Genomic DNA, 12,155 nt, shown 5'->3' with positions numbered 1-12,155 from the left:
GGCAATGGAAGAGGTTCCTCGGAACATGGAAGGAAGAGGAGTCTACTCCCGCTATTTCCTAATTCCGAAGGCAAAAGTGTGCCTCCGACCTATCCTAGAACTGCACTGCCTCAAAAAGTCTCTCAGGAAGTTGAAGTTTCCCATGGTCTCCCTGGCTTCCATCATTCACTCCCTGGATCCAGGAGATTGGTACACTGCCCTCGATTTAAAGGACACATACTTCTGTTTTTCCATCTTCCCGGGGCACCAGCGCTTCCTCCATTTTATGTTGGGCCAGCTCCACTTTCAGTTCACAGTGATGCCCTTTGGTCTCTTGTCGGCCCCGAGAGTGTCTACAAAGCGTATCGCATCAGTGGCCGCTTAACTGCGACATTGGGGAGTCCAAATTTACCCGTATCTTGATGTTAATAAGATTAGGTGCGAAGGCATCTCAGTCTGGTCTGTTCCACCTGCCGTGACCTGGGGCTGATAATAAACGAGAAAAAGTCAAATTCTATGCATTGCACTGGAGTTAGGGTTATCGGGGTAGTTTTCATCTTCACTCAAGCCAGAGCTTTGTTGCCCAAGACTTAGTTCCAAGCCACGGGGAACCTCATCTCGGACCTGTGAGCCCACCCGCTCACCACTGCCCTCATGTGCCTGAGACTGTTGGGTCACATGACAGCATGCATGTACATGGTCCGGCACGCACGACTCCACCTCAGGCCCCTACAGGCATGGTTGGCGTCAGTCTGTGCCCCCAACCAGCACAGCATGGACCAGGTGGGTCAGCATTCCCGACAGCATACTGTTGTGTCTCATCTGGTGGCAGAATCCCGCATTGGTGCTGGAAGGAGTTTCCGTCGCGACCCTGGCCTCGTCACTGATCCTTGTCTTCAACACTTCGGACCTGGGATGGAGAGCCCACTTAGGCAATCTCAGTACTTGATCCAGTCATGATTGTTCCCTGCATATCAATGTCAGGGAACTCGGGACAGTTTGCCTAGCCTGCCAATCCTTTCTACCTCTTATACAAGAAATGATGATTCAGGTCCTGATGCACAACACGGCTACAGTCTTCTATATCAACAGGCAGGGCGGAGCCACGTCATCTGCCAGGAAGCCCTCTGGCTCTGGGACTTCTGTCCGCAGCGCAACATCCATCTCATAGCCGCTCACCTTCCAGGGAGCAAGAACGCATTGGCAGATTGCCTCAGCAGAATATTCTAGTCTCAGCATGAATGGTCCCTTCATCCGGAGATACTCAGTTCCATCCTTCACAGGTGGGGAACTCCCGAGATGGATCTGTTTGAGTCCAGGTAGAACAGAAAATATTGCATTTTCTGCTCGATTCAGGGCATGGACAGAGGATCCCTGTTGGATGCCTTTCTGCTCTCGTGGTCGGGGGCTCTGATGTCCGCCTTTCCTCCGGTGCCATTGCTTCCCAGTTTCCTCGTGAAGATCAAACAGGACAAGTCAAAGGTCATCCTTATAATACCAGCTTGGCAACGCCCACACTGGTTCAGTACTTTGCTGGACCTCTTGTTGGCAACTCTATTCCAGCTGCCGTTCAGGTCACACCTGTGGTCCCAGAACCACGGAGATCTTCTGCACCTGAACCTGGCGGTGCTACATCTGAAGGCTTGATTGTGCGTGGCTAAATGCACAGGAGCCGCAGTGCTTGGCCAAGGTTCAGCGAGTCCTGTTGAGAAGTAGGAAATCCTCCACCAAAGCGACCTAACTGGCCAAATGGAAACGTTTCAGCTGCTGAATTACAGGTAATGATGTCCGTCTCAAGTGAGCTTCGTTGCAGCTCATTCTAGATTAACTCCTGCATCTCAAGCTCCGGGGCTTGTCTCTCTCATCAGTCAAGGTCCATCTAGTGGCCATCTCAGCTTTCCACCTGCCGATCAAGGGCAGGCTGGTTTTTGCTCAGGATATCACGGTCAGATTCGTTAAGGGCCTGGAGCACCTTTACCCACACGTCAGGAATCCCATCTCTCCGTGGGACTTGAATCTGGTACTGTCGTGGCTCATGGATCCCCCTTCGAGCCTCTGACTTCCTGCTGTCTGCTTGCCCTCTCCTGGAAGGTGCATTCCTGGTGGTGGTGACATTGGCTCGTCAGATATCCAAGATTTGGGCACTCACCTCGGAACTGCCTTCTGTTCGACAGAAGCTGGGAATGGGTGACAGGGGATGGATCACTTGATGATTACCTGTTCTGTTCATTCCCTCTGGAGCACCTGTCATTGGCCACTGTTTGAAGACAGGATACTGGGCTAGATAGACCTTTGGTCTGACCTAGTATGGCCATTCTTACGTTCTGCAAGGACAAGATCCAGCTAAGACCGCACTTACCTTTCCTTCCCAAGATAGTCTTTCAGTTTCATTTGAGCCAGGTCATTTACTTACCGGTCTTCTTTCTGAAGCCAGAGGAAGAGCGCAGGCTACATGCCCTGGATGTCAGGAGGGCTCTGACTTTCTGCATCGACAGGACCATTCCGTAAGTTGACACAATTGTTTGTGGGCCATGGCTGACAGGATGAAAGGTCACCCTGTATCCGCTCAAAGGATTTCTTCCTGGATCACTGCCTGCATGTGCTTCTGCTATGATCAAACAAAGGTGCCGCCCCCAGTGATCGTCACTGCCCAGTCTACAAAGGTGCAGGCCTCTTTTGCAACCTGTCTGTCCCAAGTGCCTATCCAGGACATCCACATGTTTACATCCCACTAAGTGCTTACCCAGCAGGTCCGGGACAATGCTGGCTTTGGTAGGGCAGTACTGCAGGCTGCTAAGCCCACCTCCACAGATACTACTTGTGAATCACCTAAAATGGAATCAACATGACAAGCCCTTGAAGACGAAAAAACTGTTACTACCTTTTATAACTGTTGTTCTTTGGGATATGTTGCTTATGTCCACTCCATTAGCCACCTTCCTACTCCTCTGTTGGAGTTGCCAGCAAGAAGGAACTGAGAGGGTGTAGGGCCAGTGGCTCCTGATATACTGCCGCATGAGCGTGCCACTCCAGAGGGCGTCACAGCTGGCCCTACGGATACCGCTAAGGCAGAAATCTCCAACAACTGTGATTGTTGTGGGCATGCATACACCTAAAATGGAATGGACATGAGCAACACATCTCGAAGAACTGTTACAAAAAGGTCGGTATCTGTTTTATCATAGTAAATTATAACCCCATGTGTTTCCATTGCTTGGCTTATTACTGGTGCTCTTTAGTCAAGACCATTGCTGTCTCTCACCTGCAGTCCAAAAACCAAACTTTTAATGGGTGTTTAATACTTAATTGTATTTCATCTTAATCACAGTATAGTGAAGGTGCCCACACCTTAAACTCCAGACCACACCTCCAAATCTGCCATTTTCTCTCGTCCTATTCCTGTGTTATGGTTTATTTTTATTTTCCCGTTTGAGCTCCACCCTTTTTTAAAAAAAATCCCTGTTGTCTTCAGCCTCATGTCCTACACTGATTTGCTCCTCTCACATGAATATTCTGTCCTCCTCCTGGATTTTTTTCTCTGTTTTTCTTACTCTGTTGTCTGCTCATATTCCTTTCTTTCCACCTCCAGTTTAGCACCTTCTTGACCTGTAAAGATGTATTTTGTCCTTCCCCCTTCTCCTTCGACCTGAGTTGTGGGCAGCCCAATGATCTTGCTCTTCACGACTCAAGCAGCAGTTCAGATGTGCAGCAGGGCAAAGATTTCCCTTTGGTTGTGCACTGGACAGCTGAGAGGCATCCGAGGTGAAGGTGAGGTAGCTGGTTAAGTTGCCGTCGTATTTGTTGGAGGCTCCAGGTGACCAGAAGTCCTGGGAGTTTACTGAAACAGTGTCCTCAATTTCAACATAATTGTGACACCGCAGCAATTTTAGTAAATTGGTATATCTCGTTACCCAATTCGTATAGATATGATGTCATTACTATCCTTTGCCTTACACGATTGTGGCCTTGTATTGTAAATGCTGAAGCTCTGGCAGAAACTATTCTTGGCACAAATTTGAGTTACTTTTCACGTGTAGAAATTTTGCTTTGAATTTCCTAACCTTTGGTACTGAGCTTTTCCTCCTGACCTTCTCTCTGTATGTGAGTCAGTCTTCTTGGTCTAACGTCTAGACCTTGGACCTTAGGCAGCAGGATACCACAGCGGATGCTAAGTTACTTCTTGGCATTCCTGATGTGTAAATGCTTTTTATGTTACCCTTAACTTGGACCAGATGGGTTCCTTTATGTACTGCAGCTACTGTTTTGTAAATAAAGCACTGCTTGCCGGTTTTTAGTGAAATAATGTAAGATTAAAAGTAGTTCATATTTCTTGTCATCCCCCCCACTCCCATTCCTGTGGAGAACAGACTTTTTCCGTATTCATATTCTGTTAGTGCAGTTTAATTAATCCTCATTTCTGACACAAGAAAGCTAGACGAACATTTAATCAATAAGCTTTATTTTATATGCACAAGGAATTGAGATCTATTCGTGCTGTAAACAAGTGATGCTCAGACCTCAGTGGTTCAGGAGCCAGTTCACGATCAGAAAGAGCCATAATAGTGTGAATTCATTGTTTCATTTACTATTTTAATTTAATTTAATAATGGAGATTATACCCATCTCCTAGAACTGGAAGGGAACCTGAAGGTCATCGAGTCCACCCCTTGCCTTCACTAGCAGGACCAAGTACTGATTTTGCCCCAGATCCCTAAGTGACCCCCTCAAGGACTGAACTCACAACCCTGGGTTATTTATATAAGTTTCACAGCAGAATGATTGACCAAGTATTCTACGGTTGGTTAATAACAAAGTAAAGGCATCCTGACTGGTTAATAATATACATTGGTAATAATTAAATCACGCAGTGTTTTAATATAATGTGCTGCAAAGCCACAGGAGAAACATTAAAGAGCCACTTGCGGCTCACGAGCCTCAGTCTGAGTTTCACTGCTCTAAACAAAGAGCTCCCTCTGTGAGATACAGTCCCTCATGAGTTGGACAAGACTTAAATACTGTTATCTGCTTCAGGAACAACAATCTCAAACCCAGCCCCAGAGTTTAAAATCAGTTGATCGATCAGATTTTGTGTTGGCTAATGCATAGGTCTGTCAAACACATTTAAGCATTAGCTAGGGTTTTGGTCAGTTCTGGCATGCTAGTTGATGAGATGATAATACCTGTAAATGGGACCTCACAATCTGCTACAGTGGAAAGGATTGTGTTGCAGCTAATGAATGCAAGTCAGTTGGAAATATCAGTCATACCTGAACATAAATCTCCACATAACTGGAAAATGAACTTTGTTTTTATTGAGCTGTATGGGAAAGCTGAGGTGAAATTGTAGGTGGGAAATCCTTTCATTAGAACTCTGGTGCCTGCGACCGTGCAAATTAATTTTGCATAAACTGTTATTGTAGCTTGTTGAAATTCAGGCTCCTATCATCAAGGGATAAACTTGTTTTTTAAGGTATGTGTAGGGATTACAGAAACTTTAATCTAGGGAGGGTTCAGTGGGTAAGTATTTTGCATTGAGAAGCAATTAAGTTTGTTTTTCTTATATAGCTGCTTTTCACCCATATATTGCTTAACTAAGCAGTCTTAGGATGAAAGATGTGAAACACTTCTCAGCTTGATTAAAAAGCAGAATTTATCATCCCCATCGTCAGATCAGGATGGATTTGTTGAGCAACTACTCACAAATTGGATGTGTGCTTGCGTGTGTAGGGGGTGTGTGTGTCATGGTTCATATGACCCACTGGTTCATTGTGTTACTGCAGTGGATACAAAAAAATGAGCATGTTCACGTCTTCAGTGGTGATCAACAGGGGTACAAGAATTTTTATGTCCAGTTCATCATCTGAGCTCCCAAGTTGCTGCCTGCCTCAAGATGACAAACTTTTTCTTGCACTCTTCCCACCTAAAGCCTTCCCAAACTGCTTGCTTCAACATTTGTTATAATAAATGAAATTACAGTCACAGCCAGGCTGAAGCGAGAACGGACATGGCCAGAGTGAATGTTGTTGCTGAATTATAGCATCTCCTTCTCTGCCTCCCCACAGGGGGCTGTAGCGTAAAGGAAATTTAACTGACCTGGAATTGTAACTTAAATTTTATGGCTAAAATATTGTAACCTCCATAAGCATTTCTCATTAGAACCAGAAATTTCTGAATAATTTAGTGGGTGAATTAGAGTACTGAAACGTTTAGCAGTGCTCATTTTTCTGCCTAACATATTATCTTGCTTCATCATAACTTGGAGACAAGCTACAAATTCTCAAGATGTTGATTAGAAATTAAATTAAAATTGTTAAAGAAGCCCGTGAGGCCAGGATTTAAGAAGTTGATTTGGAAGGTGGCACAAATCTTGTATTTGCCGTTTGTTTCCTATTCTTTATCCCACTGAATGCGGGCGTTGCCTATGAGACAAATACTGATTTCTCTCCTTATTACTGAATTGCTTCATTGCACCATTAAAAGCAGAATAATAGTGAATCTTGATTAGTACAAGGTCTCAGTTTAACTTGACTTTTTAGAATCTTTTTAAAAAATGTGAGTAATGGAGATGATAGCAAAGTGCATCTGTCCCATGTCAAGACAAGTTTAGTATCTAGGAAAACACTCCACACTAGTTCATTTAAGATGTGGCTTAGAAATAAGCAATATTCTTCCAGGGAAAAGACATTTTAATAAGATTTGAAGCTGGAAGCGATAACATTGTAGTAACTGCTAGAATGTCTGCATTTTTTTCCTCTTCCTATTAAAAGGGATTAATCCTAAACAGGTAAGTTTACCTGTTTGTGTCTTCACTGTCACTATGTTTAAGACTTACTACAAAACCATCTGAAAATCTTTGACATTGTCCCAGTCTGTAACCTGTCCTATGCTAAGTTTGGATTTTGTTGGTGTAGGTAGCTTAGTCATAAAAACCTCCAGTTTTACACTGAATGGAGGGAAAAAAATCTGCCTGCTGCTAGGAATGGGTTGTAGATGCAGGGCTGGCTCTTCCATTTAGGCGACCTAGGCAGTTGCCTAGTGCGCCAGGATTTGGGAGGGGGTCTTCGGCAGCAATTCTGTGGCAGGTCCTTCACTCACTCTGGGACCAGCCGCTGAAGTGCCCCGAAGACTGGGAGCGCGGAAGGACCCTCCCCCGCCGCTGAATTGCCGCTGACTGGGAGCGCAGAAGGACCCTCCCGCCGCCGAATTGCCACTGACCGGGAGCGCAGAAGGGCCCCTGCCTAGGGTACTAAAATCCCTGACGCCGCTCCTGTGTACATGACTGTAGGAGAAGATGTAATTTTGTAATTTTTGGAGTGATTACTTGTCATGTATCTCTCCCCCCACTTCCCGAGTACATTTGAATCACAAACTGTGAAAACATTGAGTGTTGCTATCAGGTAAATCAAATGATTGATATCCATCTACTATTAATGCTGATATCTTGAAAGGTGATCGTGGTTTAGTAGCAGTGGAAATAATAACAAAGGTGTGGTTATGCAAAGCATTGTAAACTAGGCTTCTAGTTTGATTATACAAAACTTTTTCCACTACAGCATTTGACAGATAAGCTACCCTCAGTTTAAAAATAAATAAATAAAGATGCATTATGAAGAAATACTCACATTCTCCTCTTTGCAGAGATCATTTGTGGGAGCTGAAAATAAATATAATTTTACAGAGATTTGATTTACCTACTGTGACTCTTACAGTCAACTGATCAGTGTTCTCGGATGTGATACCTTTGGTTACACTGAAATACATGAATGGAAGCACACATGTACTGTTTTTTTTTGAAACTCTTGCTCACATTTCTCTGTTAAATGAATTGCAGAACGTAAAGGGAAGCTAGTGAGAAATAAGCTAAGGTGTGAATTTAAAGCCCCAATTCTGCAGTCACTCTTGTGTGGACACTTGTTCCATGCTAAGTGTGTCTGCACAGGAAGTTAGTGCAGAATAGTTATTTCCCCTTTAGCTATTCCACTAGCTATTCTTGGCTCTTCCCTGCATAGACAAGCCCAGAGAGGGAAAAGGAGCCCTGGTCTTGTTTTTGAGATGTAGAAAATATTAGTGGAGACCTTATTTGTTGTGCGTAAAGAAGGTTGAACAATAATATATGCAGAACTCTGTCCCTATGTGAGTGCAGGATGACATATAACTCTCTTTTATAGAGCATCTGGTATGCTATGGATTTTAACTTTAACGTACATGTTCAGGAAATATAGCTAAAGCAAAATATAACTTTGTTTTAATGCATGTTCAGGAGATACAGTTGGAACATGCAAAACAGGCATTTGTGCAGCGAGACAATGCTCAAGCTGGAAGAGTTACTGCCATTGACTTCAGGGACATTATGGTCACTATCCGGCCACACATGTTGACACCATTTGTAGAAGAATGTCTAGTAGCGGTAAGTGTGCATTCCTTACTTGTACTGTCATAGGCCTGGTCTACACTTTGAGGGGTGGTGGGGGGAATTGATCCAAGTTAAGCAACTTCAGCTGTGTGAATAACGTAGCTGAAGTTGATGTACTTAGATCGACTTACTGTGGTGTCTTCACTGCAGTGAGTCAACTGCTGCCACTCCTTCGTCGACTCTTCCTGCGCCTCTCGCCAAGATGGAGTACAGGAATCAACAGGAGAGCGCTTGGGGGTGGATTTATTGTGTCTAGACTAGACGTGATAAATCAATCCCCGCTGGATCAATCGCTGCCTGCCAATCCGGCGGGTAATGTAGACATACCCTTAGAGATCCGGGCCTCATTGTGCATACACAGAGACAGTCCCTTCCCCAAATTTATTATTCTGTTTGAAACCTGTGACCATCACTCGATACATAATTGTCAACGTACACAAACTTAGACTCTCATCTCAGGCTGTATCTCTTCATAGATCCTACTATCAATTCCTCACACAAAAGCCCAAGCAAATTGAGTGGTTGAAAACCTTGGGGTGTGTCATACTAAAGTATTGTTCTATCATGGCAAATTGTACTCTATTCTAAAAGGCCATTGCCCCCTGTCTGAGCAATCATTCTTGAAATGTTTGTTTTGTTAGTTTAAAGTTCCACTAATAGCTCACCATTATGTATAGTATCTGGATCAGTGAAGGCTGGTAATTGTCACTAGAAACTATTGAAAGAGCTTTTCAAACCATATTATAGAATGAATAGAAATTAGATCAGACTTCTGTTTGTTCATCCAGTTTATTCTGTGGCAGTTCAGGTTTATTCCCTGTGATATATTTTCCCCCAAATACTTTTCCATTCAGATTTTAAATGCATCACACTTCACACTTTCCATCCCTTCCTTTGGTCAGTGATTCCAGCCTTCCGCTGAATATCTTAATTTTGGACACATTTGGCCTATATCTTTGTGGTAGTGCCTAGATATGAATCTACTATTGTGTGTGAGGTCTCTTCAGGGCCATGTAGAGAGAGTTGCCTCTGCATATCCAGCCTAACAGTGGCTTTCATGTGTATCTTCCCTCCAATGTCATGTCACGTTTTCAGTGGTCAGAAATGTGCTAGGTTATGAATGCTGTACTTAAATTGTGTTGTATTGATTGCACTTACTGTGTTTAACACAGTGTGAATTGAAATGTTTGGGTTAACCATTTTTAAAATGTTTTTTGATAAAGTTTTTCTGTGCATCTATAATAGAAGAAATAAACTAGCTTATAAAATATGTCCAACTGAAACAGTATTGAAACTTGAACTCTGTAAATTACTGCTGGTCATGTTGTTGTAATCCTGCATATGTATTTGTTTAGGCTTCTAGGGGTGGGGTGAGTCTTACATTCTGGTTATGATTAGTTTCAGTAACATAAGACTTTTTCATATGGCTATTTATTTTGCATTTAAAAAAAATCCCTTGCTACTGTCATTGTTATAAACGAATGTTGTTTTGAAGCTTTATTCAAAGATTTTCTTGATCCTAAAGTGTTGCAAAGCATTTAAAATAGCTCCTCTCCTTCCCTTTTTTTACTCTCTCTGTTCCAGGCTGCTGGAGGTACCACTTCCCATCAGGTCAGCTTTTCCTATTTTAATGGATTTAATTCTCTTCTTAACAACATGGAGCTCATTAAGAAGATCTACAGTACTCTGGCTGGGAATAGAAAAGATGTGGAAGTGACTAAAGGTTAGTAGAAATGTTCTGATTCTGCAGTCAGGAAGCTTTTCATGAAGTATTGGCTTGGGGGAGGACACTCATCCATATGCTTTTAAATCAAACAAACACACAAACTTATGCCTTTGTTTTCAGCTTTTTGCGGTGTATTGTTCAACCATTCACGCTCCTGTTGAGTCCACCCTCCGGGTTTTCCATTTTGTTACCGCCAAGGAGAAAGTCCTAGGAAACTGAAGATGGCTGTAGGGGAAGGGAGCTGGGTGAGGAGAGAATGTAAAGATATTCAAAGTCTACAAAAACTTCCTAGGACTTCTGCCAAATTGGCAGTCTATTAAAACTGACCTTCAAGGTTAGTTGAAGAATTCCATAAACTTGTACTGGCGGCATAGTGAGCTGATCTACAAGCTTGGAACAAGATGTTATCTGCTCTATCTAATCACTTTTATAGAGAATTCCCTCTGCAACACCAGAACTTCATTAATGTGGCCTACTGGGACATATGCATGAAAAGTTCCACGTCTTTGTTCATGGGGTGTTTGGATTTGTTGTTGTTTTTTCCCCTCTGACCCACAACTGATTGATACCGTATGTCATATATCTTAAATCCTGCTGATAGCACTGACTTTGAAAACCAGAAAGCTACTCTTATTTCCATGCTGGATGTAGTATTTAAAACATACATTTACTTTGTGGTGAGAGAACTTTTTGCAGTATCTTGGTTTAATACTAAAATGAATGGTGACTCTGGGATGCTTGGGGTGTTCTGTTTTGGTTTGATTAGTTTTCCTCTCTCATTTATTTTTATTCTGTTGTAGAGGAGTTTGTTCTGGCAGCTCAGAAATTTGGTCAGGTTACACCAATGGAAGTTGACATCTTGTTTCAGTTAGCAGATTTATATGAGCCACGAGGGTAAGTAGAAATGATCTCTCTTTCTGCTCTTTTTTTTAAAACAGTGGGAAGTGATATTCTAGCACAGTGCCTAGAAGTAAAGGTAACTTATAGTTGTTTGAAAACCCTCTGTTTAATGTAAATTTCAGTTTAATGTTTGCTTGATCCCCACAGACGCATGACACTAGCTGACATTGAAAGAATTGCTCCTCTGGAAGAGGGAACACTGCCCTACAATCTGGCTGAGGCTCAGAGACAGGTAAGAAAAGAAACTGTAATAATGCTTATACCATCCTTTTATTCCTTCCTCCCTCCCAATGCCCAGCTCCTCTCTTGTTGTCTGAGTTAGCCATGTTTTGTTTCTTTTGCACTTCATAACATAAAGAACAGGGGGTATTGTTGGAATCTTCACTTTAAACATCCCTTCTCTCTCCTCCTCCTTCTCCCCAAAACAGTTGCTAGTTTTTTATTCTTGCCGTTTAAGGAGACAAAGTGTGATAGATTTTATTGTAAGGATAAAACAAAAGTGTAAAAATGTCATCTAACCACTTACAGAAAGAAGATGTATGCTCATTTACTAAAGAAGTTTAACCCTCCCTGATTCATTCTCTCTCTCTCTCTCTCTCTCTCTCTCTCTCTCTCTCAAAGTAGTTTTTAATGAGGAAAGACGACTTTCTGATTTCAGTATAGATGTCAGTTCTGACATCCAGCGTGCTGAATGAAAACAGCAGTCCTTGTTCTAAAGAGAGAGATGTGTTGAAGTCTTCAGCACATTGTCTGCTTTGCTTTACATTCTGCAAATATTGAATTGAGACCTAATTTCATTTAGTGGGCCATAGTTTAAAAACTAAGACTCTCTGCTTTGTGGAAGGATTCATAAGTTATATGGGGAAAAAATGTAAGACGTGGGGCTGTACTATGGTTTAGCAGAAAATGATCTTTTGTCATTATGTGAGGCAAAAAATAAACTTGGGAACTCCTTTTTTTAATCTCATAGGCATCTTGTATTTTAGTTTGTAATCACGTTTTTGTGAGTCTTTCCAGCTTTCTTAAAACTGACGCAGTCTTGGGTGTAGATAGTCTTAGAAAAACATATTTTAAGGCAAACCAAGCTTTGTATCTTGCGAGACTAAATTTTTTTTGTTCTGAGCTTTGGGTCTGTGC

At 42.6% G+C, this 12,155-nt stretch overlaps 1 protein-coding gene across 5 annotated transcripts in view; it reads left to right on the top strand.

The window, feature by feature from the left end:
- The window catches only part of SLC25A13 (solute carrier family 25 member 13), a 137,293-nt gene that overhangs the window by 82,327 nt on the left and 42,811 nt on the right, over positions 1–12,155 (top strand). For all 5 annotated transcript variants that reach the window (XM_030550623.1, XM_030550624.1, XM_030550621.1 and 2 more), the window contains 4 exons: positions 8,240–8,386; positions 9,977–10,115; positions 10,919–11,012; positions 11,166–11,250. In XM_030550623.1, coding sequence (XP_030406483.1) covers positions 8,240–8,386; positions 9,977–10,115; positions 10,919–11,012; positions 11,166–11,250 — 465 coding nt within the window. The remainder of the gene's footprint in view (positions 1–8,239; positions 8,387–9,976; positions 10,116–10,918; positions 11,013–11,165; positions 11,251–12,155) is intronic.

This window comes from Gopherus evgoodei, chromosome 2 (assembly GCF_007399415.2).
Source record: "Gopherus evgoodei ecotype Sinaloan lineage chromosome 2, rGopEvg1_v1.p, whole genome shotgun sequence".
Taxonomy (NCBI): Eukaryota; Metazoa; Chordata; order Testudines; family Testudinidae; genus Gopherus; species Gopherus evgoodei.
Note: the sequence above shows the minus strand (reverse complement) of the source record. Positions and strands in the feature narration are given on the sequence as shown.